General features: G+C 45.3%; 1 protein-coding gene across 2 annotated transcripts in view; it reads left to right on the top strand.

Annotated features, from left to right (window-relative positions):
- Window positions 1-27,022, top strand: part of LOC106609109 (TBC1 domain family member 22B) — a 187,820-nt gene that overhangs the window by 121,505 nt on the left and 39,293 nt on the right. For both annotated transcript variants that reach the window (XM_014207530.2, XM_014207531.2), the window contains exon 12: window positions 8,939-9,066. In XM_014207530.2, coding sequence (XP_014063005.1) covers window positions 8,939-9,066 — 128 coding nt within the window. The remainder of the gene's footprint in view (window positions 1-8,938; window positions 9,067-27,022) is intronic.

Raw genomic sequence — 27,022 nt, 5'->3', positions numbered from 1 at the left:
CATGACAGAATCCGACCAGCCTGCCAGCCTTCCCTGACAATGTCTGTAGGCACAGGGGAGCGTCTGGACGCGACAGAGAAAGATGGGAGTGGAAGGAAGGCGTGGAGGTAGTGTGAGAGATGGTGAGAGAAAGACCTAAACTGTCCCTCACTCGTGATGCCATCAGCAAAGACACATTGTGGTCATACAGCTGAATAGCCACATCATGCTGGAACAGCAACCACAATATCTGCTTAGACTGTACACTGTATGAAGAGATATTTTCTAATTTCCCCCTGTAATTATATTAGATACTAATGATGCTGCATTTTATAGGGCTTTTCAAGGTGCTTTACGAGTTAACAGTGTAATGGTGAATTGACCTCACCTTGCATTGTCCTTTGCAGTGATGCTGATAGATTAAATTACATGCATATCAAATGTGTGATGACATGAGAAACTGATCTCCACCTGATGATGATAATACAGAAACTGATCTGTGTTGTGTTATACGGACTTACAGCAGAGTCTTGTAATTCCTGATACTTTGGCTGATACAGTCCAATTTGACCACCAGTGACGGAGGGGAGAGGTGGTGGAGTGGTGCTGATCTCACCCCAGTGTCTGATTCCATTAACACTTTGTCCTGTCCTACCCTGTGACTCGTCTGCTCTGTGTCAGTGGCTCAGGTCTGTCCTTCAGTCTCTCCCTGCCTGCCCTTCAGCCCAAACACTGCCAGCTCACCTGCCTTTATCTCCCTCAAACAGAGAGCAAAGGAGAGAGAGTAGAGCGAGCGAGTAGAAAGAAAAGCACAAACACACCACAGGGACAGAGAGACCAGAGAGAGAAGAGGGGGAAACAGAACAGAGAGGAATAGCGAGAGTGGGAGAGCACAGCCCTGCCTGGACCCTCAACCACCCACACTTGCCTCTAAAATCGACAGGGGTGGAGAGAGGAAAACGGTTTGGCACAATGCCTCAAGAACTCTCCCTTTTCTCTGCCTCTGTGTAGCACTAGGTCCATAGAGTACAGTAGCCTATATAGCAGAGAGCATAGTCTAGGCTGAATTTAGCAGAGGAGTGAACATTCAACCTCCAATAGGCCCCAATATTTCCCTGACAAATCACTAACACATTTTGGTGAACGACCCATCTCGGGTCAAAACAACCACCCTGGTTATTTTAGTACAGGGGTAGGCGACCCTAGTCCTGCAGTGCCGCAGACACTAAATTATTTTAATTTAACCGACCTGGAAGACCAGGTGTGTTGAATTTAGGCAATCACTGAACTGATCAATTAGCTCAGTTGGTCAGGTGTGGTGCCTAGATGGAACAAAATCATACAGTACCTGCGGCACTCCACGAACAGGGTTGCCTACCCCTATTCTAGTATAACCAGGTCTCTGCCTACAGTACCATGTCATCTGAGCCTTTGGGTCCTGTCCTCCTGTAGCAGTTCCCTGCTTCCTCTAGCTCTGTTATTACAGGCCTGTATTATTACGGGGGAGGAGAAGTGGAAGGATGGAGGGATGAGGGGTGCAGGAGTGGAGGGGTACCTGGTGTACTCCCCCTCATTGAATATCTGACTTTATACTATATTATTTGTTTCAGACTTCCCCAGAATGTTTCAAAGAATGTTAACTTTACTTCAGACGGTATAACTGAACTAGTGCAGTGAGCTTATACTTTATACGCCCACTGAGGCAGTTGAGTATGTTTGAGATTCACTCCGATTCTGTAATGTGTTAGAGGTTATTCAAGCTTGGTATATTCAAGGACAGATAGTTGTATAATAGTTGATTTGCCAGGATGATATGACGATAGCTGGAATGAAAGACGTCTGCTTTTGTAACAACCTGGCTGACGCGCGACCCATGTGACTACACAGCGAGCTGTGTCTTTGAGAGCTGGTGTCAGACATGCTACTTTTGTAAGGGTTTGACAAGAACATCACATGCCATTCAGAAATTCATGCGTGTGTAGAGAAATAGATTCAAGCTGAAGGGTTCTAACTCAATATGAAGAGTACATTTTTCACTTCTGACTAAGACAGGGGTTGCATGCACCCTAACCGTGTGTGGGACTGTGCGTCCCTCAAATCTCCTCTTTGTCCTCCCCATGGCATTCCTCTCTTCTCTCTCAGGGCCTAATCTCCTCTCCACACAACACAGCAGAAGTAATACACATCTCTCTATCTCTTCTCCTCTCTATCTTCTCCTCCTTTGTGTTGGGCTGTGTTTCTCTAAAAGACCGCATCGATCTCCCTCTGTTCCATTTCCTTTCCCCTTCTCTCTCCCTCTCTCTGGGCTTTGTTTATGTTTGACCGACTGATGCAGGGATGCGGCAGCTCGTCTCCTCTCTTCTCTCGCTGCTCTTTAGAAATACACTCCCCGTGGATAGTTGTGGATGGATGGATGGCCTGGGCAGTGTGGAGCTTTAGAATGGAGTCGATGCCAATGTGTTCACTCACTATAGCTTTAGAAATCAGTCAGTCATGCCATTGTGTTCACTCACTGCACAGTAGCCGCCTTAGGGTCACTGCTGTCTGTCATTAGCTGCCTGACCAGGGTGTCGTGGTGGTCGAGATTGCACATTTTGTTTTGTGCCTTTTAAGAACAGGGTTCTTAAGTTGATAGATGTGTTGATTAAATGGGTGTTAACATGTTATATGCCACAAGGAGTTTGTGAAGAGTAGAAAGATGGGCTCCTGTATGTGCAGTACAGTATGGAAGATATGTACTAAGGGAATTTATCTATATCTCTTCTAAGCAGAGATAAGGTGGTGTGTGTGTGTGCATATAGATGTGTGTGTTGCGTTTGTCCCTCACGTGATCGATGACAGCCCCCTATCTCGTCCTGTAATCCCCCATGTTCCCCTGCTCCGTCGCGGCCCACACTACCATCATAGCTCTCAGGCCCTTTAAACAGACCCAGGCATGGAGAGGAGTGCATTCACAATTAAAATGAATGCGCTGAGGAGGTAGTGCACAGGGTGTGCTCTAGATAAATGAGGAGGAGAAAACGGTCACCTTCAATCCAGGAGAGTGGGACGGGAACAAAACCTAGTTTAAGCCAAAAAGGGGAGGTCGTTTTTTTTATGCGTTTAGCCTACCACAGCTAAAGATATCCTTTATACTCACTTTTCAATTTTCTACTTGAGTTGATGTTACAGATGACATTAGTCAGTGAGTTAGACACTGTTTTCCAGAAGTGTTGGGAAATGCAGACAGGTATGGAGGTTTATGTCCATTTAGTTATGTTGGGCTGCTGTATCAGTTGGACCATTAGGCTGTTGAGTGGTAGTGTAGCGTGAGATGACGCTTGTCGGACATGGGACACAAGGTGAGTTAACTGTCTAGCCACTTAGTCCTGATCTGGATGCTGAGATCCTCCTAACCTTTTGATCTTCTCTCTGAGGCCCTGGGATTCCCCCCTTTGACTCTATACCTAAAACAGAGCCGTCTCTAGTCTGTGGAACTCTTCGCCTCTCCACCCCTGGCTGCCCCTGCTCCCCTCATTATGCAATTCATTTAATCCCCTCTACTCAGGAGCCAAAAGGCAGAACCGTCACCGGGTGCTTTTAGCAACAATCAGGGGCTTCGCTCTAATTAACGACACAGTATTAAACGATAGCGCCGTTTTCTTATCGTGACACTAAAGCGTGTCATTTCTACCAGCACACTAATGTTCACCGGAAGCTACAATCTAACTGAAATATTAAAGCTGATCTATCCCCTAAAATGTATTTAAAAAATTTTTTTCAATGTATTTGTCTCTAAGGTCTGTACATCTTTCCTCTGATCTCTCTGTTCTGTGTGAATACAGAATACATTCAGTGTTCACCAGCATGGAAATTGCTAAAGGTGAATTTATTTATGCAAACGAAGGAGAGAAACGGCATGGTTTCTGCGCTCTGAATCATGTATGTTGTATGTTTCCTTTGAAGATGTTAGATGGTATTATTCCGTGTGTATGCGCATGATGTGTGTGTGTTTGTGTGACTGTTCGTGCTTCCCTGCATGTGCCTTTTGCACTCTCTTAAGTATGCCTGTGATTACAGGTCCATGGCTGAGCTTCATGTTGTTCTGACATCAAGTCTCTGCTGTGAGGATTCAACCTGCAGTCACCCCACCTTTGATCTCTCTGCCTCTCCTCTGAGCTCCTCTCATCTCCTCTAGACCTCTCAATCTACCTACACATAACCTATTGATTCACACAGGCCCATAGAGCCTGACTTTCCTCTACCGTCTTAGCAGCACTATGCATATTGCTATATTGTTTACCATAAAAGCAACTCAAATATGCATGAATTCATTTGCATCAAAAAATAACATTTGTTTATTGTGCTTTGAAGAGTTTTGTAAGTGAGAGTATTAGGGAGTTCTTCTTTATAGCTGGATTTGACTTTGATCATGGACACTGGAGTCCCTGGTCGATGGTTTCGATCATAGTCGTCAGTGCATAGTCGTCACTGAATGACGCGTTCCTGCCGTTGTGACAAATGCCATCACTAAGCGCACAGAGAGAAAGAACTGATAGCCTGGCATACAGACAGTCACACTGTCAACTGTCATCCTGGGATATAGAGTACAGACACTCACACACACACTCAAGAATATAGGATGCACAGTTTTCACTAAAGCTAAGAAGGCTTGTTGTGGTGTGTCTATCAATCTCCTTACGTAATCAACTTTGCCTGCCACTGAAACATGACAATGTCAGAGCTGTCACAGATGCAAAAAGACACGCTGTTGGTATGTCATGGAAAATGGTTTCTATAGAGGACCTATCTTTCAGGGTGCATGCTGTCAGAGTACTGGAGGTCTGGTCAAGTAGTTGAAAAAGAGAACCGTTCAGACAGGCATGCACACTGAAAACGTAGCTAAGAGGGAGGGAGAGGGAGGGAAAAGAGAGGAGTAAAGAAAGGGGGAGGGGGAAAGAGATGGATGAAGAAAAATACATCTGAGAAAAGAGAGAGAGAGAGGGAGGGAGAGAGAGAGAGAAAGAGGAGAGAGATGAGGGACAAAGAGTGCGCACGAGAGCGGGAGAGAGAATGCGGAGAGAGAAAAAGAGGGTCACGGCATAGATGTAATTGTTGGATAGATGGAGGAGAGCAGACGTCAGGGAGAAGTGTGGAGCTCAGCAGAATGCATCTCAGTGCCATCACTTGTCTTTTCTCTGACCCCTGACCTCCAACTGTCCTCCCGCAACCCAAATCTACCTAGCAGGCCGTGTGCTGCCAGTCGGAGTCTGCCCGGATGCTAAACTCTCTACACAACTCTCTACCAAACAAACAGTCCTGCTAAAACTGGCATCTTCTTTACCATATTATAGTCTGACTACTCACAAACAAAATTCATGAGTTAATTACCACTGACTTTGATTTTGATCTGGTAAAGTACTTTTTGGGGCAAACGATTTCAACCACAGGCTTGACTGAATTCACCCTCAACCAATAAAATGCAGGTGCTTCCCTCCTCCCTGGGTTTGTAACAGAGTAAAATAATGTTCTCTATTGCAGAAAGAGAGAGAGAGCAGAGAGAAAGGGAGCAGAAAGAGTGGTTCCGTAGTACTGAAGCAAACACTAATAATCATCTAACTCGCTCTGTCTTTCTTCCCCAGCTATAACAGCTGTTTCTCTCCTCTACTGGCTCTAGAACAGATAAACAATAACTAACTAATTAACTTCCAGGGGACCAGGAGGAACTCAGACAACCTCTCTCTCTCTCTCTCTCTCTCTCTCTCTCTCTCTCTCTCTCACTACTTAGTCTCTCTCTCTCTCTCTCTCTCACTCACTTTCTCTCTCTCCACTCTCTCTCACACACACAGTAGGATGGTTTCTCTACTCTTCTTACCATTAGTCTTAGCCTGGTACCAGATCTGAGTGTACTTTAGCCAAGCCAACTCCTCTGACTACATGTGAGAAGTATAATTTCAAGATTTTTTATATTTATTTCCTCTAAAGTGTTTGTTTCCTCTTATTAGGGAAGCTGTTTGGAAGTGATATATTACTGTGATTTATTCACTGTTAATGAGGGTAGGCCTAAGTTGTTTACGCGGAGCATAGCTATGTGATAATTAAACTGTGGAGACGAGAGAGCAAAAGGGGAGAGTGCTCACTGTTTACCTCACCCTCTGAGAGTGTTTGTGTGGGTGTGCATGCGAGAACGAACTAATGTGAAGTGTTGATGTGCGTTGACATGTGTCGGGTGACAAATGAAGTGAATCGTGATGGGTACAGCAGGGGTCACGTTAATGCGTGCTTTTCTCCGGGTAGTTAAAATGCAAGATGAACTTCAAGCAAAACTTTAGGAAATGTAGCTGGCTACATTCTTCTATGATAAACATGAGGAATCGGATGGCCGTGCATCGTTTTTGCAAAATATACCTTGTTTTTTTCCCCTGTAAGCTAATGTACTTATGTGTGGCTGCTGGCTAAATAGTGTGGCACTTCTCTTTTCATCTGATGAATATGAAGCTATTTTCTGCCGAATGTGTTGCGTTAATTTATTGTGTGTGAAGAAAAACTAATTGCACTACCCTGGTCACTCTGTTGATGCAAACAAACTGATTGGCTCTGTCAGAGTCTCTGATTTATGCACACTAGAGGTCTTCACAGATCCACCTGTACCCAAGACCTAATCCGGGACACGAGTCGTTCCGGATACAGAACTCTAAATAATGTAACGGGTCGGATCTGATATGATTGTCGCGGTTCTCAGGTATGTTTAATTTTAGCTGACTAGTCCGGAAGGGCCCGTACAGATCCCAAACGTGACTGCTGCAGTAGAGAGAGAGCGAGAGACATTTGATCATTTATGCTGCTGCTCTTGCTTTTCACAAGTGGTGTGACGCTTGTAGCTTGTTGTTGGCCAATCATAAGTCATCAAAGTGGCAATAGGCTACAGTCATAAAGCCTTGTGTGTGTGGCAAAAGTTAGGAGATATACTACATGACCAAAAGTATGTGGACACCTGCTCGTCGAACATCTCATTCCAAAATCATGGGCATTAATATGGAGTTGGTCCCCCCTTTGCTAATATAACAGCCTCAATTCTTCTGGGAAGACTTTCCACTAGATGTTGGAATATTGCTGCGGGGAATTGCTTCCATTCAGCCACAAGCGCATTGGTGAAGTTGGGCACTGATATTGACTGATTAGACCTGGCTCGCAGTCTGCGGTCCAATTCATCCCAAAGGTGTTCGATGGGGTTGAGGTCAGGGCTCTGTGCAGACCAGTTCTTCCACACCGATCTTAACAAACCATTTCTGTATGGACCTCGCTTTGTGCACAGGGGGCATTGTCATGCGGAAACAGGAAAGGGCCTTCCCCAAACATTTGCCACAAAGTTGGAAGCACAGAATTGTCTACAACGTAATTGATGCTCGGCCATGGAAACCCATTTCATGAGGCTCCTGACGAACAGTTCTTGGGATGACGTTGCTTCCAGAGGCAGTTTGGAACTTACTGAGTGTTGCAATCGAGGGCAGGCAATTTTTACTCGCTACGCGCTTCAGCACTCGGCGGCCCCGTTCTGTAAGCTTGTGTGGCCTACCACTTCGCGGCTGAGCCGTTGTTGCTCCTAGACCTTTCCACTTCACAGTAACAACACTTACAGTTGACTGGGGCAGCTCTAACAGGACATACATTTGACAAGCTAACTTGTTTGAAAGGTGGCATCCTATGACGGTGCCATGTTGGAAGTCACTGAGCTCTTCAGTAAGGCCATTCTACAATGTTTGTCTATGGAGATTGCATGGCTGTGTGCTCGGTTTTATACACCTTTTAGAAACTGGTGTGGCTGAAATGGCCAAATCCAGTAATTTAAACGGGTGTCTCACATACTTTTGCGTATATAGTGTATCTAATCAATGGAAGATAAAGTTAAAAGAGAGGTATACGGAGCTGTGAAGGGAACGGCACCTCCATACCTTCAGGCTCTGATCAGGCCCTACACCCAAACAAGGGCACTGCGTTCATCCACCTCTGGCCTGCTGACCCCCCTACCTCTGAGGAAGCACAGTTCCCGCTCAGCCCAGTCAAAACTGTTCGCTGCTCTGACACCCCAATGGTGGAACAAGCTCCCTCACGACGCCAGGACAGCGGAGTCAATCACCACCTTCCGGAGACACCTGAAACCCCACCTCTTTAAGGAATACCTAGGATAGGATAAAGTCATCCTTCTAACCCCCCCCCCCTTAAAAGATTTAGATGCACTATTGTAAAGTGGTTGTTCCACTGGATATCATAAGGTGAATGCACCAATTTGTAAGTCGCTCTGGATAAGAGCGTCTGCTAAATGACTTAAATGTAAATGTAAAGGTATAGAATACAACGACCAAGAGCCAACAGGTAGGCTGCAACTTAATATTCTAAATGGAATTATTTGTAACTGTTGGATGCGAAAGCGCATGTACTCTACCCTAATTTTGCCTAGCTACCTAACTTTAGCTAGGTTAACTAGCTTCTCCCGGTTTGATGCAGTCAAGACTGGTACTACGTAATCATATTTGATGATAAATAACCTAGCAATGGCAGCTATTAGTCTACTATAGCACAAGTCGGCTTGGTTGGTTGCAGTCTTTCGTCTCTCCCTCCCTGCTCCCAGTGTCAATCACTCCCAGTAATACACCCACACACCCACACGTACGCATGCACGAAACACACACTGTTATAATGCTGTCTTTCTCCCTAGCTCTATAGTAGCTTCAATGTTCTTTGAGAGATCCACTGACAGCTATGCAATTACTGCTGTATTGTCTGACCGCCCAGCCATCATCGGTGGAAAGAGAAAGGTGTGTCTGTGTGTGTGTGCTGTGGTTATCAGAAGATTATCAGTGGCTGTCCATGTGAATTACGCAGTGTGTGTGTGCATACTGTTTGTGTGTGCGTTGATCATTGTTTGACGGAAGTGTGTGTGTTTCAGTTTAACGAGTCTGTGTGTATGGGTGTGTTTCAGAAATGGTGCACGTCCACATGCAGCAGTATGAAGTGGAGTATCTCCAGTTTGCCTTCCGTTGGATGAACAACCTGCTGATGAGAGAGCTGCCGTTACGCTGCACTATACGCCTCTGGGACACCTACCAGGTACACACACACCACAAACACACACGTACACACGCACACATACTGTGGGTACACACACGCGTGTGCGTGCGCAGGAACACACACAAAATGCTCACATGCATTCACACAAATTGTCACATTTCACTCACTCACAGCGCATCGTGTGTGTATTATTCTCCCATTGTGTTCCTTCATAAGACCCTATCCAGCAGAGGTCATCAATCTCTGTCAGTCCTCTCCTCTGTGGTCTGTGCCTCTGGCTCTTTATCTCTCAATCTCTGTCTGTCAGCAGCTCAGAGCAATGAGCCCGAGCCTCAACACCACTGAACTATTACTAAACAAAAGCCTTGTTAACAAACCATCCTTTATAACTCCTCTACTTCTTCCCATCCCTCCATCCCTCCCCTCAGATTGTAGGACCTAGCTTGCCTTTGAAAGGCTGCAATAGGACAATGGTGCAGAACTCTGTGGCTTGGCCCTGAAGGGCCACAGTGTCTGCTGCTTTTCTGTCTGACTATAAACTGGCGGTGGACTTGAGGGTTCGTCAATGACATGAATTGATCCATTAAGTATCGGAGAGATAAAAATGACTGCGGCACTGAAGGACTGGTTCTATGTAGGAAGCAGGTGTATGTGTCCTGTATTGTGTTCCTTTGCCTCAGCAGTGCATCATCTAAGGTAGCCTGTTATCTTTTCCTTTTTTTAAAAATGTATTGTACATGTGCTCCAGAGGGAGCTACTTAAATGCTAGAACACCCTAGGCCACAGGTAGGCTGTTATCTAACAAACTACTCTCCTTTGTTCCGTCACGTACAGTATAATACACCATGCAACAGCACAGCACTGAGCCAAGGAAGGCGTTTTGTAAGGACATAAAAACACAGCACCCTCTCTCTATTCTACTTCCTAATTAAACCATAAAGTTTTACTACCTTGGTTATCTCCCAAATGGCACCCTAATCCCTATGTTTCACCAGATCCCTATGGGTCCTAATCAAAAGTAGTGCACTATACACTGAGTATGCAAAACATTGACTGACCAGGTGAAAGCTATGATCCCTTATTGATGTCACTTGTTAAATCCACTTCAATCAGATGGAGGGGAGGAGACAGGTTAAATAAGTTTTAAACCTTGAGACAATTGAGACATGGATTGAGTTATGTGTGCCTTTCAGAGGGTGAATGGTTAAGACAAAAGATTTAAGTGCCTTTGAATGGGGAATGGTAGTACGTGCCAGGTGGACCGGTTTGTGTCAAGAACTTCAACCCTGCTGGGTTTTTCATGCTCAACGGTTTCACGTGTGTATCAAGAATGGTCCAAGGGACATCCAGCCAACTTGATACAACTTTGGGAAGCATTGGAGTCAATATGGGCCAGCATCCCTGTGGACCATTTGGAATGGGCCATTATCATGCACCTGTCGGGACAGGGACATGGTAAAAAAGACGTCATCCGTTTGCACTTGAATAGTGAATTCAGGACGCTTTTCCTGCAGTTCATTTTCTTGCCAGCCAGGTAGGCTACTCCAGTTGTAAAGAGAAGCAGTGTGCTTCATATTAGGAACGTTTCAAAGTAAATATATAGTAGGCCTAGCCTATAGGAAGCTGATGGGATCCTCCTTTTTTTTAATGGAGGCCATCAAAACTCTGTTTTCTCACTCAAATGCATAGCATAGTCTGACTCGCTGTGCAACAAGTAACCCTATTCCACTCAAACTCAGGGTCGCACAAAGTGTTCGATTTGAACTTTGTTGCATTTGCATTGATGTCAGAGTGATTAGAGAGACAACAGGGTGCTGAGTACCCACTATTAGCTACTGGCTGTTGGCAAGTTTGGTAGGCATCAGAGTGCAGTTTTGGAGAAGCCTAGTTACTGTCATAACTCTCCTATGATGATCTGAAGGATCAGGTTACAGTGGGTCCACTCTACAGCATGCTCTCTCTCTCTCTCTCTCTCGTAGAGGGGGAGAGCGGGAAGTCGGCTGTTTTATGGGCGGTCATAAAATACGCTGCCTCTATGCTCTGTAGTGTTCGAGATTGGAATGGAAACTGTGGAACACAGAGAGACCCTTGGACATCAACAGCTTGAATAATTAAACAATATTTCTATTTTTGAGAATGTGGGAATGGTCCATGGACGCTTAAGGGACAGTCATGTCGAGTGTGTTTCATTTGGTGATCTCATGAAGGACGGGAAACACACATACAGTTGAAGTCAGAAGCTTACATACACTTAGGTTGGAGTCATTAAAACTCGTTTTTCAACCACTCCAAACATTTCTTGTTAACAAACTATAGTTTTGGCAAGTCGGTTAGGACATCTACTTTGTGCATGACACAATTAATTTTTCCAACAATTGTTTACAGACAGATGATTTAACTTATAATTCACTGTATCACAATTCCAGTGGGTCAGAAGTTTACATACACTAAGTTGACTGTGCCTTTAAACAGCTTGGGAAATTTCTGAAAATGATGTCATAGCTTTAGAAGCTTCTGATAGGCTAATTGACATAATTTGAGTCAATTGGAGGTGTACCTGTGGATGTATTTTAAGGCCTACATTCAAACTCAGTGCCTCTTTGCTTGACATCATGGGAAAATTAGAAGAAATCAGCCAAGACCTCAGAAAATAAATTGTAGACCTCCACAAGTCTGGTTCATCCTTGGGAGCAATTTCCAAACGTCTTAAGGTACCACGTTCATCTGTACAAACAATAGTACGCAAGTATAAACACCATGGGACCACACAGCCGTCATACCGCTCAGGAAGGAGACGCGTTCTGTCTCCTAGAGATGAACATACTTTGGTGCGAAAAGTGCAAATCAATCCCAGAACAACAGCAAAGGACCTTGTGAAGATGCTGGAGGAAACAGGTACAAAAGTATCTATATCCACAGTAAAACGAGTCCTATATTTACATAACCTGAAAGGCCGCTCAGCAAGGAAGAAGTCACTGCTCCAAAACCGCCATAAAATAGCCAGACTACGGTTTGCAACTGCACATGGGGACAAAGATCGTACTTTTTGGAGAAATGTCCTCTGGTCTGATGAAACAAAAATAGAACTGTTTGGCCATAATGACCATCGTTATGTTTGGAGGAAAAAGGGTGAGGCTTGCAAGCCGAAGAACACATCCCAACCGTGAAGCACGGGGGTGGCAGCATCATGTTGTGGGGGTGCTTTGCTGCAGGAGGGGCTGGTGCACTTCACAAAATAGATGGCATCATGAGGACGGAAAATTATGTGTATATATTGAAGCAACATCTCAAGACATTAGGCCCGAAGTTAAAGCTTGGTCGCAAATGGGTCTTCCAAATGGAATATGACCCCAAGCATATTTCCAAAGTTGTGGCAAAATGGCTTAAGGACAACAAAGTCAAGGTATTGGAGTGGCCATCGCAAAGCCCTGATCTCAATCCTATAGAAAATGTGTGGGCAGAACTGAAAAAGCATGTGCAAGCAAGGAGCCCTACAAACCTGACTCAGTTACACCAGCTTTGTCAGGAGGAATGGGACAAAATTCACCTGACTTATTGTGGGAAGCTTGTGGAAGGCTACCCAAAATTTTTGACCCAAGTTAAACAATTTAAAGGCATTGCTACCAAATACTAATTGAGTGTATGTAAACTTCTGACCCACTGGGAATGTGATGAAAGAAATAAAAGCTTAAATAAATCATTCTCTCTACTATTATTTTGACATTTCACATTCTTAAAATAAAGTGGTGATCCTAACTGACCTAAGACGGGATTTTTACTAGAATGAAATGTCAGGAATTGTGAAAAACTGAGTTTATATGTATTTGGCTAAGGTGTATGTAAACTTCCGACTTCAACTGTATATATATATATATATATATACTGCTGAAAAAAATAAAGGAAACAACACATCCTAGATATGAATGAAAGAAATAATCTTATTAAATACTTTTTTCTTTACATAGTTGAATGTGCTGACAACAAAATCACACAAAAATAATCAATGGAAATCCAATTTATCAACCCATGGAGGTCTGGATTTGGAGTCACACTCAAAATTAAAGTGGAAAACCACACTACAGGCTGATCCAACTTTGATGTAATGTCCTTAAAACAAGTCAAAATGAGGCTCAGTAGTGTGTGTGGCCTCCACGTGCCTGTATGACCTCCCTACAACGCCTGGGCATGCTCCTGATGAGGTGGCGGATGGTCTCCTGAGGGATCTCCTCCCAGACCTGGACTAAAGCATCCGCCAACTCCTGGACAGTCTGTGGTGCAACGTGGCGTTGGTGAATGGAGCGAGACATGATCTCCCAGATGTGCTCAATTGGATTCAGGTCTGGGGAACGGGCGGGCCAGTCCATAGCATCAATGCCTTCCTCTTGCAGGAACTGCTGACACACTCCAGCCACATGAGGTCTAGCATTGTCTTGCATTAGGAGGAACCCAGGGCCAACCGCACCAGCATATGGTCTCACAAGGGGTCTGAGGGTCTCATCTCGGTACCTAATGGCAGTCAGGCTACCTCTGGCGAGCCCCCCAAAGAAATGCCACCCCACACCATGACTGACCCACCGCCAAACCGGTCATGCTGGAGGATGTTGCAGGCAGCAGAACGTTCTCCACGGCGTCTCCAGACTCTGTCACGTCTGTCACGTGCTCAGTGTGAACCTGCTTTCATCTGTGAAGAGCACAGGGCGCCAGTGGCGAATTTGCCAATCTTGGTGTTCTCTGGCAAATGCCAAACGTCCTGCACGGTGTTGGGCTGTAAGCACAACCCCCACCTGTGGACGTCGGGCCCTCATACCACCCTCATGGAGTCTGTTTCTGACCATTTGAGCAGACACATGCACATTTGTGGCCTGCTGGAGGTCATTTTGCAGGGCTCTGGCAGTGCTTCTCCTGCTCCTCCTTGCACAAAGGCGGAGGCAGCGGTCCTGCTGCTGGGTTGTTGCCCTCCTACGGCCTCCTCCACGTCTCCTGATGTACTGGCCTGTCTGCTGGTAGCGCCTCCATGCTCTGGACACTACGCTGACAGACACAGCAAACCTTCTTGCCACAGCTCGCATTGATGTGCCATCCTGGATGAGCTGCACTACCTGAGCCACTTGTGTGGGTTGTAGACTCCGTCTCATGCTACCACTAGAGTGAAAGCACCGCCAGCATTCAAAAGTGATCAAAACATCAGCCAGGAAGCATAGGAACTGAGAAGTGGTCTGTGGTTACCACCTGCAGAACCACTCCTTTATTGGGGGTGTCTTGCTAATTGCCTATAATTTCTATTGTCTATTCCATTTGCACAACAGCATGTGAAATGTATTGTCAATCAGTGTTGCTTCCTAAGTGGACAGTCTGATTTCACAGAAGTGTGATTGACTTGGAGTTACATTGTGTTGTTTAAGTGTTCCCTTTATTTTTTTGAGCAGTGTATTTTACATAAATGTATATTATTTTAAATATATATATTAATTGTGATATATTTTCCCCTAACTCTACCACCCCTCCCCTAATTGGTGTAAACTAATGGACAACAACACTTAATCAACGTTTTATAGTGATATGGAATGACATTCTAATAGATTGATGGGGGGGGGGGGCCCTATCGACGAGCCACACAGACTTCAGCCATATCGACGAGCCACACAGACTTCGTGCGCCCTTGTGTGTGTGGTCTGACAAGTGGCAGTGGCTTTTATTTTGTTTACCTCAAAGCGTTATAGAGAGGGAAGAAATTATGAAGGGAGAGATGGAGGGCTTCCTCTGTACCTCTATATCCACCACTATCAGACCCTCCCATTGATTTAGATGCTTGTTGATGTATGTACTTTGTTGTGGTGTGCTCTCTTGTTAGGATAACACTAGGAGTCAATAATAGCAGGATATTACTTATTGCGTCTCTATTGATTCTCTGTGTTGGAGTATAAAATGTGTGTCTACATTATGGGATGTATAGGAAGCTGACCCTCCTCTCCTGATGACTCACTTTAAATACTGTGGCATCAACGTCTTGGTGGGGCGCTCGGAGGGTAGAGGGGTGTAATTGTGTACCTATACCCTTGTTCTCCTTCAATTACCGTTCTTCCCCCTGTATTGACTGGGAGAGAACACACACACACACACACAGGCAAAGTGAAGGTTGTAGATTCAGTCAGAGGACATTATGAAACGTAATAATAAAGCAAAATGGCAGGAGAAGCCCCTTAGTGGCAAGATAAAGTCACTGACCATACTAGTAAGTGGTTAGCCTGTAAACTCTCATGGCGTTGTTATGAAGTTTAAATATACTCGCGAGATCACTGTTCTGACTGCTTATGAACTCACCCAGTCAAATTCCCAGGTCGTAATCCCAGAGAGCAGCAGTCAGGAAGGCCTCAAACGTTCAGCTTTTATGAAGTCAACAGTGAGCTGCTGCCTACCAAAAATGAACTGCAGATAAAACTCAATTGATTTCCACCTATGAATTATTGGTAGTAAATCACATAGCCGACTTTCTCCAAAAACACTTCTGAGCCCTGGCTCTGCAAGCCCTGGCAGATATGAAGTATGTGCTGCCTGTACTATAGAACCACGGATGATGGGTTGTGATAAGGAATAACTGTCTAGACTTCATACTTGCTGATATGAGTTTTTGGAGGTTTGAGTGGTGAATGAGTGGAGTTTTTGTAATCAATGGTCGGGCCTGCGTGGAGTGACCACGACATGAATTAAACCCTGAGTGGTTGACCTTTGGGCTAACAACCTCGGTTGTTCCCCTCAGTTATGACCGTATGATCACTGCCAACAACCTGTCTACAGGGACCTCTCAATCCTCCACCTGGCTCTTCATCTCCAACCCCCCAATACACACACACACACACACACACACACACACACACACACACACACACACACACACACACACACAGTATACCCACACACACGGTACGCATACTCAGCACACACATGCACACACGCACACGGTACACACACAAGTCTCACACCCACACACACAAGTCTCACACCCACACACAATCTAATACGTAGCTAAACGGTAAAAAGCTGTGTGTCTTCTCTTATTGAGTGAAAATGTCTGCTACTGCAACAGTGATTAAAGACATCCTCTACATGCGGTGTTCTCAGATGTGTGGTTCTGCCATTGTGGGGGTTTATATCCAAGTAGGGTCTGCAGTGTAGAAATGATCCCTTCCCCAATCATTTTGAGTAGGAAGAAAACAACACATAAATGGGGCCATTTTATGTCTGGGCACAAAGGTAATGTACAGTGCCTTCAGAAAGTATTCAAACCCTTGAACTTTTTCTACATTTTGTTGTGATACAGCCTCAAATTTAAAATAATAAAATAGAGATTTCGTGTCACTGGCCTACACACAGTATCCCAAAATGTCAAAGTGGAATTATGTTTTTCGAAATGCTTACAAATTCTGAAACATTTAAAGCTGAAATGTCTTGAGTCAATAAGTATTCAACCCCTTTGTTATGGCAAGCCTAAATAAGTTCAAGAGTAAAAATTAGCTTAACAAGTCATATAATAAGTTGCTTGTACTCACTCTGTGTGCAATAATAGTTAACATATTTTTTTAATGACTACCTCATCTCTGTATCCCACACATAGAATTAGTCCAGTAGTTAATTTCAAACACAGGTTCAACCACCAAGACCAGGGAGGTTTATCAGTGGTTCACAAAGAAGGGCACCCATTGGTAAAAAAAAAAGCAGATGTTGAATATCCCTTTGAGCATGGTTAAGTTATTAATTACACTTTGGATGGTCTATCAATACACCCAGTTACTACAAAGATACAGGCATCCTTCCTAACTTAGTTGCTGGTTAGGAAGGAAACCACTCAGGGATTTTACCATGAGGCCAATGGTGACTTTAAAACAGTTACAGAGTTTAATGGCTGTGATGGGACAAAACTGAGAATGGATCAACAACATTACTAATCCACAATACTAACCAACATGACAGAGTGAAAAGAAGGAAGCCTGTACAGAATAAAACTTATTCCGAAACATGCATCCTGTTTGCAATAAGACACTAAAGTAATACTATGAAAAATGTGGCTAAGAAATAAACGTTGTGTCCTGAATACAAAGTGTAATGTGTGGGACAAATCCAACACATCATTGAGTACCCTCTTCATATTTTCAAGCATGGTGGTGGCTGCATCAGGTTATGGGTATGCTTGTTGTCGGCAAGGACAAGGGAGTTTTTTAGGATAAAAATAAAAGGACTAGAGCTAACATTCCTTGACATTCCTGCAGTCAGCATGCCAATTGCATGCTCCATCAAAATCTGAGACATCTGTAGCATTGTGGTGTGTGATAAAACTGCACATTTTAGAGTTGCCTTTTATTGTCCCCAGCACAAGGTGCACCTGTGTAATGATCATGCTGTTTAATCAGCTTCTTGATATGGCAAACCTGTCATATCAAATATATAAAGTATTGACTCGGGTGTGAATACATGTAAATTAGATATTTCTGTATTTCATTTTCAATAAATTTGCAAAATGTAAAATTTTCTAAAGACATGTTTTCACTTTGTTATTATAGGGTATTGTGTGTAGATGGGTGAGAAAGTATATTTCATCATATTTGAAGTCAGGCTATAACACAACAAAATGTGGAATAAGTCAAGGGGTCTTAATACTTTCTGAAGTCACTGTATGGTTTATATAGTAACCCAGTAACTAAATTGAAGACTAGGCACTGAGATTAACTTCGAAGTTTAGGCTGCTGTAGCAAGGTGGAGAAGTGATTATCAATAATTATACAACTTGAAAAAGTATACCATAATGGAGAGTTTAAACAGATTAATTTCCTCAACAAAACCAAAAATGTATTGTAATTCAGTCCTTTAATATTTAATACATTTGCAAAATAGTTGAGAATGACGACACTCTCTCGCCCTTCTCTGAGGGACCTATGACGGTCTGTGTCCCTCCCTCCCCTCCTTTCCTTTCCACATGCTCCTGAGACCGTCTGTGTCAGAGTAAAGGCATCAGCATGCTTCAGTGCAGCTGGCGCCTAGCCGAACCGAGCGAGTGTGCTCCCATATTCCCTTTAAAAGCCTTCGCTTGAAAAACAAGAAAAAAGCAGCAGTAGTACTGTTTGTCCATATACACTTCCTCAAAATAGTCAGAATGAATCTAAGAAATCTCAAGAAATCTGTCATTAAATTAGATTTTTTTTGCCGAAGAGATCTTAGTCGTGCAATTTTCCATAATTTGTTTATGAGATAATGTGCATGATAACGAGTCGTCTCTCGTTGAATGACAACAAAGACTTCATTGAAGAATCCCTACTGTTGATCAGTCACAGACGAAGGGGCGTAGACTTCGGCTCCAAACTTGCCTCCAGAATTTTTTTTGTGTCCCTGAACAGCCGGGAAAAGACTCCCCGAAGTCTAAAACAAACAAAAACATCACAAAATCCCGTCATAATACACTATATATACAAAAGTATGTGCATACACCTTCAAACTAGTGGATTCGGCTATTTCAGCCACACCCGTTGCTGACTGGTGTATAAAATCGAGCACACAGCCATGCAATCTCCACAGACAAACATTGGCAGTAGAATGGCCTTACTGAAGAGCTCAGTGACTTCCAACTTGGCACCGTCGTAGGATGACAACTTTCCAACAAGTCAGTCCGTCAAATTTCTGCCCTGCTAGAGCTGCCCCAGTCAACTGTAAGTGCTGTTATTGTGAAGGTGAAAAATCTAGGCGTAACAACGGCTCAGCTGCAAAGTGGTAGGCCACATAAGCTCACAGAACAGGACCGTCGCGTGCTGAAGCATGTAGCGTGTAAAAATTATCTGTCCTCGGTTGCAACACTCACTACTGAGTTCCAAACTGTCTCTGGAAGCAACGTCAGCTCAATAACTTTTTGTCTGGAGCTTCATGTAATATGTTTCCTTTGCTAAGCGTTAGCTGGAGTGGTGTAAAGCTAGCCGCTATTGGACTCTTGAGCAGTGAAAATATGTTCTCCGGAGTGATGAAACAGGCTTCACCATCTGGCAGTCTGACGGACCAATCTGGGTTTGACGGATGCCAGGAGAACGCTACCTGCCCCAATGCATAGTGCCAACTGTAAAGTTTGGTGGAGGAATAATGGTCTGGAGCTGTTTTTCATGGTGTGGTTCCAATGAAGGGGAAATCTTAACGCTTCAGCATACAATGACATTCTAGACCATTCTGTGCTGCCAACTTTAAACCCTATCGAACACCAGTTTGGCGAAGGCGCTTTCCTGTTTCAGCATGACAATTCCCCCATGCACAAAGCAAGGTCCATACCGAAATGGTTTGGCGTTCGGTGCGGAAGAACTTGACTGGGCTGCACGTAGCCTTGAACTTAAACCCTATCGAACACCTTTGGGATGGATTGGAACGCCAACTGCGAGCCAGGCCTAATCTCCCAACATCAGTGCCTGACCTCACTAATGCTCTTGTGGCTGAATGGAAGCAAGTCCCTGAAGCAATGTTTCAATGTGTAGTGGAAAGCCTTCCCAGAAGTGTGAAGGCTGTTCTAGCTGCAAAGGGGGGACCAACTCCTTTTTAATGCCCATGATTTTGTAATGGGATGTTTGATGAGCAGGTCTCCACACACTTTTGGTAATGTAGTGTATATGCACAAACTCTATCGAACTGTTTCAACTGGAAAGCATTCGGACGCCTTAACTGACCTTAAGGAAATCTCAGTAGTGTCCGAATTAGCCCACTTTCACACATTAATATTTAATCTCCTGCTGAGCCATATGGCCTTTTGACAACACAGCAGTGCCTTACTGTCTTTGTCTGTTGCTCTCACTGGGGCATGTTTGTCTTGGAGACCTCTCCTTTCTCTTCTTCTCGCCTCTTCTCTTCCTTTATACCTCCCCTACATTCTCCATCAGACTGGGAAGGTTTATACTGTATTTACCAAGGCTGCTCTCGACATGCTTCCAAAGATAAATTCGGTCACACAAGGTTCAGAGGGGATTTCTTTACATTAGTGGTTATTGTGTCAGGAAGAGGACATATAGTTCTTCCTTTCAAACCTGAGAGTCTGTACACGTATGAGTATACGTATGAGTACATGTATACTTCTTGTGTTGTGAGATTTCGGGGAGGTTGGCTTTGTTTCCAAGCCTGTAGGCTGTAGAATGTCACGTATAGAATGTTCTCCATCGAGTGGCAGCATAAGTGTGCTGTTGCACAGTTAGTGATTGTTTTCATGAACACCAGAGAAGAGTGCAAAGCAATGTCAGAGCATGTGTAGTTATTGGTTAGGCTGGTGTGTGTGTGTGTGTGTGTGTGTGTGTGTGTGTGTGTGTGTGTGTGTGTGTGTGTGTGTGTGTGTGTGTGTGTGTGTGTGTGTGTGTGTGTGTGTGTGTGTGTGTGTGTGTGTGTGTGTGTGTGTGTGTGTGTTTGGTCTTTGTGAGCCGCTGAGCCTCAACAGGCTTGTAGTATTGTGCCATTAGAGCAGCAGTATGTTAGGGGAGGGTTTAACCTGTGTTGAACTTCTCTCTCTGCAGTCAGCCCATCTGCTCCCTCCACCCTGCTCTCCAACACATCCTCCATATGTAACGCCATGTGTCCGTATGCACTCACAAGACATTGTCATTCATTATCATCGCCTGCTTTAGTTGCTTTGTAAATGACTTACATATGCGTGTAAATTGCACAGTCTAACCACGTGGGATTATTCGATTTGTATCAGGTTGTTATTAGCCATGCCATGACTGCCGTGCCATCGTGTGCGTTTGTGGCCTTATTATACAGTGTAGTCATTGGTTGGGTCCTGTATCCGCTCTCACAGGTAGTTACTGTGGACAGACCTGGAGGTGGAAACGCCTGCAGCCAGCCCTAGGGCTATTCCTGTGTGTGTGTGTGTGTGTGTGTGTGTGTGTGTGTGTGTGTGTGTGTGTGTGTGTGTGTGTGTGTGTGTGTGTGTGTGTGTGTGTGTGTGTGTGTCATTAATGCAGGTAGGATCAGGGCATGGCATGTACAGCCCTTAGGGGTTCTGCTGCTGACCGCTGAAGTACGGTGGTGGTTCTGCCGCACATCACAGGTCAAATGTCAAACAGGCGACATAATGCAGCAGCCCTCCACAGCTGTTCACACAGAGAAGGGAATGTGTGAATTACCATTGTATTACCAATATGACTGGCTGGACTGAAATAGAGTAAATATGACTTTTGAAGGTGGGCTACCATTTGATTGTGTGCGCCAGAGAGAAAGACAAAGTGTGTGTTTGCATGTAATGGATGTTCATTCATTGCTTCTTCTCATACCCATACCACACACCAACTCAAACCACTGTTCCTAAAACCCCTCACACACACATTCACACTGTTCCCACCCTTCCTTCCCTCCCTCCACGCTCCACTCGTCCCTGACAGAGGGGTGTCCAAATTATCCTTGTTGCAACGGAGCATGAAATTAGCAAGTGGCTCTGTGTGAATGCATTAGCAAGGGGGTGTTAAGGAGCAGAAAGCCCCCCCCCCACCCTTGTGTAACCAGGAAGATAGAAACACGGTATGCATGGTGCAGAATGTGTGCCGCTACATAGGTCTGGGAGTTGCCAGGGACCTGATAATATGATATTATCACAATATTTAGGTGTCGATACGATATGTATTTGCGATTCTCATGATTCTATATGTATTGCAATTCAATACTGTGATTTTATTGCAATTCCATTTTTTTTCCCCAAAATATTTCTCACCACATGTCCGCTGCAGAGGAACAAGAGAGAGCCATGAGAAAACTATTTTTCCTCAGTCATGGAAATAAGTGCTGAAAACAAATTGGCTCTCTATTTAAAAAGGAGAACAAGCTATGAAGGAAAAATTGGAGTTCTGGTACGATACTGTCAAAACGATACGATATATCGTCCAAAATAATATCCTTGATATGTAACTGTATATATTTTTGCCCACATCACTACTGCTACACCGCTCCATTGTAAAGAGCCCCAAGACAGAGAGGTAGATTCCCTTCTCTAGAACTATGCTATGCAGGCTTACGTGTGTTGTTGTCGAGCAAAACCTTTTGTGGAAGGTATTATATAGGCCTATTTGGCAGGGAAACTGTGAAGCGAGCTGTAGCCTATTGCTTGTTTCTGTTTGTTTTACATTCTTTAATAAAAGACTCAATGCTGTCCGTTTGCTGCTTTTCACGAAATCATACGTACCTGTTCTTTATGGCCAGAAACAACTTTGTTCATCTGGGCGGAAGATAGTTAGGTTTAGGCAGAACTGTGCTAGCTGTTGGAATGGTTCACAGCATATCTGCCCTATTTTTATAGGTGGCGCCTCCAATAGAAGCTTCCCCTAAAGTAAATTACTAAAATTACAGTATATAATTACTGCTGTCTATACAAAAATATATACAATCCCTCAAAACACTACACCAGAGAGCATGATTTTGCCACAGATTATCATTAGAATTTGCAGATTCTTTTAAATCACAAGGCCAGGGCATTTCCTAAAGTCGGGAGGCACGCAAATTCGCATATTCACTGTCTATCATTGGGTGAGTTCGTGCTCCTGAACAGTTTTTTTTTTTAGGGCAATTACCTCATCCAGGCTTGATGGACGTCAAAGCCTACAATGTGTCTCCCCTTTTCATCGGCCTCAATTAGATGGATGCTTTCACGACAATGTCGTTCTCAGTTTTTCAGTGTCAGCAGAGTAGCCTAGCCTGTCATTTTTGTGTATTAAAAATGCTGCTATTATCTCCAGTCGTGGAGAGTAAAGTGTCGTAGAATTGCATGAAATATCCTGCAAACAGTGAATCAGTTATATTATTAGCCTAATTTATGGACTATCCAATCTACTCATCACATTAGAAATAGTACACTATCTTACATTAGTCTGAAAATGCGATGATAGATGCATGGAATACTTATCATTAAAGATAATTTTTTTAAATAAAACATGATTTTTGTTGTTGTTGCTTCCCCAAACTTGAAACTCAAGCACTGCCAATGGCCCTACTCTTACTTAAAATGTAAGTGTTATCTTTGACAATGGTATAGCCAACATTTGTCTGTTCTGATTTTTATTTCTTTATTTTCCTATATTTTGGTTGACTATATTGTCAGAGAATGCTGTAATGTTTTACCTTATTACATTATGTCTATCCAGAGAGAGAGAATGACAGATGGAGACTGCAGGGCTTAAAGAGAGATTGAGGGAGATATAGTAAGGAAGAGAAAGTGTGTATACCTCTGCAGGGCACAGGAACGGCAAAATGATCCTAAGGGATGTGGCCCCAGCCCCTTTACCCCTCCCCACCAGGGTCCCAGGGGCCTCATAATGATTGGCTGATTGGTGACACAGAGAGCCAATCCCCAGCAGGCACAGACAGGGTTAGAGGTGGGGTCAGCCACACGGCCCCAAGCATCAATACTTAATCTGTTCTGCTCTCTATAAAAAACAGAACTCTGCCGCTTTGCTCACTCCATCTCTCTATACCTCTCCTCTGATGCACCGCTCTCCATCTTTCTCATCCTCTCTCCTCCTCTACACCGTTCTCTCTTTCACTCTATCCCTCTCCTCCACTGCCCTGTTCGCTTCATCCCTCTGTCTCTCTGTCCTTTTTCCCCCTATGCTGTAGACATACAAACACACTGCCAAGCTGTGTCGGAATCCATTCAGGACTGAGCTTTCACGTGTGAGGACACACAGAACCCAACACACGCCGTAAACACCTTGCTGTGCTTTCACACTGCTCTGGTCTGCAGTATGCTGCAGCATTTCGCCAAGTGCTAACCCCCTGTGTGTGAAGTGTTGCTGCTGATCTGACTCCGCTCGCACACACACACACACACGTCCTTCCCATGGATGTCCTCTGTCTCCCTCAGGATACAGCATGAGTTTTTCCTCACACACAGGCACACACACATCACCCACTACCTCAACTCTCCTGGCTACTCTCAGCTTCAGGGTTTGAATCCTGGTGTGATCAGTTTTCCACAAAGAGCAGAAGTTTAGTCCCACAACAAACATGACTAGTTACATTTTACATTTTAGTCATTTAGCAGACGCTCTTATCCAGAGCGACTTACAGTAGTGAATGCATACATTTTCATACATTTCATAAATTTTTTTCTCCGTACTGGTCCCCCGTGGGAATCGAACCCACAACCCTGGCATTGCAAACACCATGCTCTACCAACTGAGCCACACGGGACTTAAGGTTGAGATGAGAGACAGACAGCTTGCGATGCAGTTTGTAGCTCCTGTCTCCCTGAATCTGCACCTCTCTCCTCTGATCACATAGTGAACCTCAGTACTGTACACCATGTCTGCAGGTCAGGCCCACTCAGACAAACCAATGCCTGTCTTCTCCAATACTGTGACTCTGACACCGGGACTGGCACCAGGAATAACAATAGGGAAGGAGCTTGGAGATGGAAGTCTGGAAGCATACGGCACACTATAGAGTAATTATCAGAGGGTGTATTGTAGTCTTTTAGTGTGAAGATCTTATATGGAGGATGAGGTAGTCTGTATGAAGGGCTGAGGGTGGAAGATAGAGTTGAATGGGAGGATATTGAGAGAGAGAGAGAGTGAGATGAGATATAGACTCAGAGAAATGTTGAAGAACATGGGGCTGAGGTAATCACAGTGATTGGTGATCACACACTCACTCCCAGAAGTCCCTCTGTTAATAAAGTGTGTGTCTGTGTCTCTGTGTGTGCGCGAGCGACTGATTCCTACCCATCAGCTGGTCAGATTAAAGCCGTGAGGGTAGACCAATAGGCAATCATCAACCAGACATAACTCACTCTGCAAAACACTTCACTCTCTCCCCCTCTCTCTCTTTCCCTCTCTTACTCACTCACGTTATCTATCTGTATCTCTGTTTTTCTTCCTTCGCTCTCTGTCAGTTTATCTGTTTCTCTCTTTATGTCTCGGTCTATCAGTCTCTCTCTCTCTCGGTCTCTCTACTACTCCGCCCTCTACCCTCTCTGCCTGCCCCCTGCCTGAGTGATTGACAGTGGAGATGAGGTGTGTGTTCTGCCATGTGTTAGCTCTCTCTCTTCCATCTCTCCCTCTGTTTTCTAATTCCTCTCCTCCTCCAGCTTCATCTCTCCTTCTCGAGAAGGTAAATCCCAGTCATATTAGCGTTTTATGCAAGACCTTTCTCCCAATCTAGCCTACATTCCACGCTACATGTATTGGCTAGTCTAAACGGCATAAGACTTATTTAACAGACATGTCCTTATTGTAATGTGAGTAGAGAGGTCTTGTACTTCATGTTCATTAGCAGGCTTGTTAAAGCAGATAGAATTGGGCAGCTTGGCTCACTCCAACACATCCTGCTCTGACCGCGTGGCAGAGGACTGCCATAGTGGCACAGGCAGCGTCTTAATGCGTCCCTCTTTTCTCTTTAGTGTGTGCGTGTAGGCGATGTGTAGGATAAGTGTCCTTGTTGTGAGGCGTCTTTGTGGCCCTCTTACATCTTTAAACAGGTTGCGCTGAAGAGGGCCTGGCACAGAGAGAGAGAGAGAGAGAGAGGATGGGAGAGAGGCTGAGAGGGAGAGAGGCTGAGAGGGAGAGAGGCTGAGAGGGAGAGGTGGAAAAAGAGGAGAGAGGCGGAAGAAGAGCAGAGAGAGGCTGAGGGAGAGGGGAAGAAAGGAGGGAGAGGGGAAGAAAGGAGGGAGAGGGGAAGAAAGGAGGGAGAGGGGAAGAAAGGAGGGAGAGAGGCTGAGAGGGAGGGGGAAGAAGAGGAGACGGAGGGGCTGAGGGAGAGACGAGGGGCTGAGGGAGAGACGGGGGCTAGAGAGAGAGGGGGGGCTAGAGGGAGAGAGGCTAGAGAGATGGGGGCTAGAGAGATGGGGGCTAGAGAGAGGGGGGCTAGAGAGAGGGGGCTAGAGAGAGCGTGAGAGGCTGAGAGAGGGGGAGAGAGCGAGGGGGTGTTGAGAGAGGGGGAGAGAGCGAGGGGGGGCTGAGAGAGGGGGGGGAGAGAGGGGGCTGAGAAGGAGAGAGGGAGAGGGGCTGAGAGAGGGAGAGGGAGAGAGAGAGAGAGAGAAGCTGAGAGAGAGAGGCCGAGAGGGAAGAAGAGGAGAAAGATTGGCTGAAAGGGAAGAAGAAGAGAGAGGGAGGGAGGGAGAGAGGCTGAGGGAAGAAGAAGTGAGAGGGAGGGGGAGGGAGGGAGGCCGAGAGGGCAGAAGAGAGGAGAGGCTGAGATTGGCGGAGAGGGAGGAGGAGAGGCTGAGATTGGCTGAGAGGGAAGAGGAGAGGCTGAGATTTGCTGAGAGAGGAGAGGCTGAGATGGAAGAGGAGAGGCTGAGATTGGCTGAGAGGGGAGAGGCTGAGATTGGCTGAGAGGGGAGAGGAGAGGCTGAGATTGGCTGGGAGGGGAGAGGAGAGGCTGAGATTGGCTGGGAGGGGAGAGGAGAGGCTGAGATTGGCTGGGAGGGGAGAGGAGAGGCTGAGATTGGCTGGGAGGGGAGAGGAGAGGCTGAGATTGGCTGAGGGGAGAGGAGAGGCAGAGTTTGGCTGAGAGGGAAGAGGAGAGGCTGAGATTGGCTGGGAGGGGAGAGGAGAGGCTGAGATTGGCTGAGAGGGAGGAGGAGAGACTGAGATTGGCTGAGAGGGAGGAGGAGAGACTGAGATTGGCTGAGAGGGAGGAGGAGAGGCTGAGATTGGCTGAGAGGGAAGAGGAGAGGCTGAGATTTGCTGAGAGAGGAGAGGCTGAGATGGAAGAGGAGAGGCTGAGATTGGCTGAGAGGGGAGAGGCTGAGATTGGCTGAGAGGGGAGAGGCTGAGATTGGCTGAGAGGGGAGAGGAGAGGCTGAGATTGGCTGGGAGGGGAGAGGAGAGGCTGAGATTGTCTGGGAGGGGAGAGGAGAGGCTGAGATTGGCTGGGAGGGGAGAGGAGAGGCTGAGATTGTCTGAGGGGAGAGGAGAGGCAGAGTTTGGCTGAGAGGGAAGAGGAGAGGCTGAGAGTGAGGTGGAAGAGAAGAGAGAGTGGCTGAGAGGGCAGGAGGAGAGAG

The sequence above is a fragment of the Salmo salar genome, chromosome ssa07, assembly GCF_905237065.1.
Source record: "Salmo salar chromosome ssa07, Ssal_v3.1, whole genome shotgun sequence".
In the NCBI taxonomy this organism is placed as follows: Eukaryota; Metazoa; Chordata; class Actinopteri; order Salmoniformes; family Salmonidae; genus Salmo; species Salmo salar.
The sequence above is the reverse complement of the archived record's forward strand: the minus strand, read 5'-3'. Positions and strand labels throughout refer to the sequence as shown.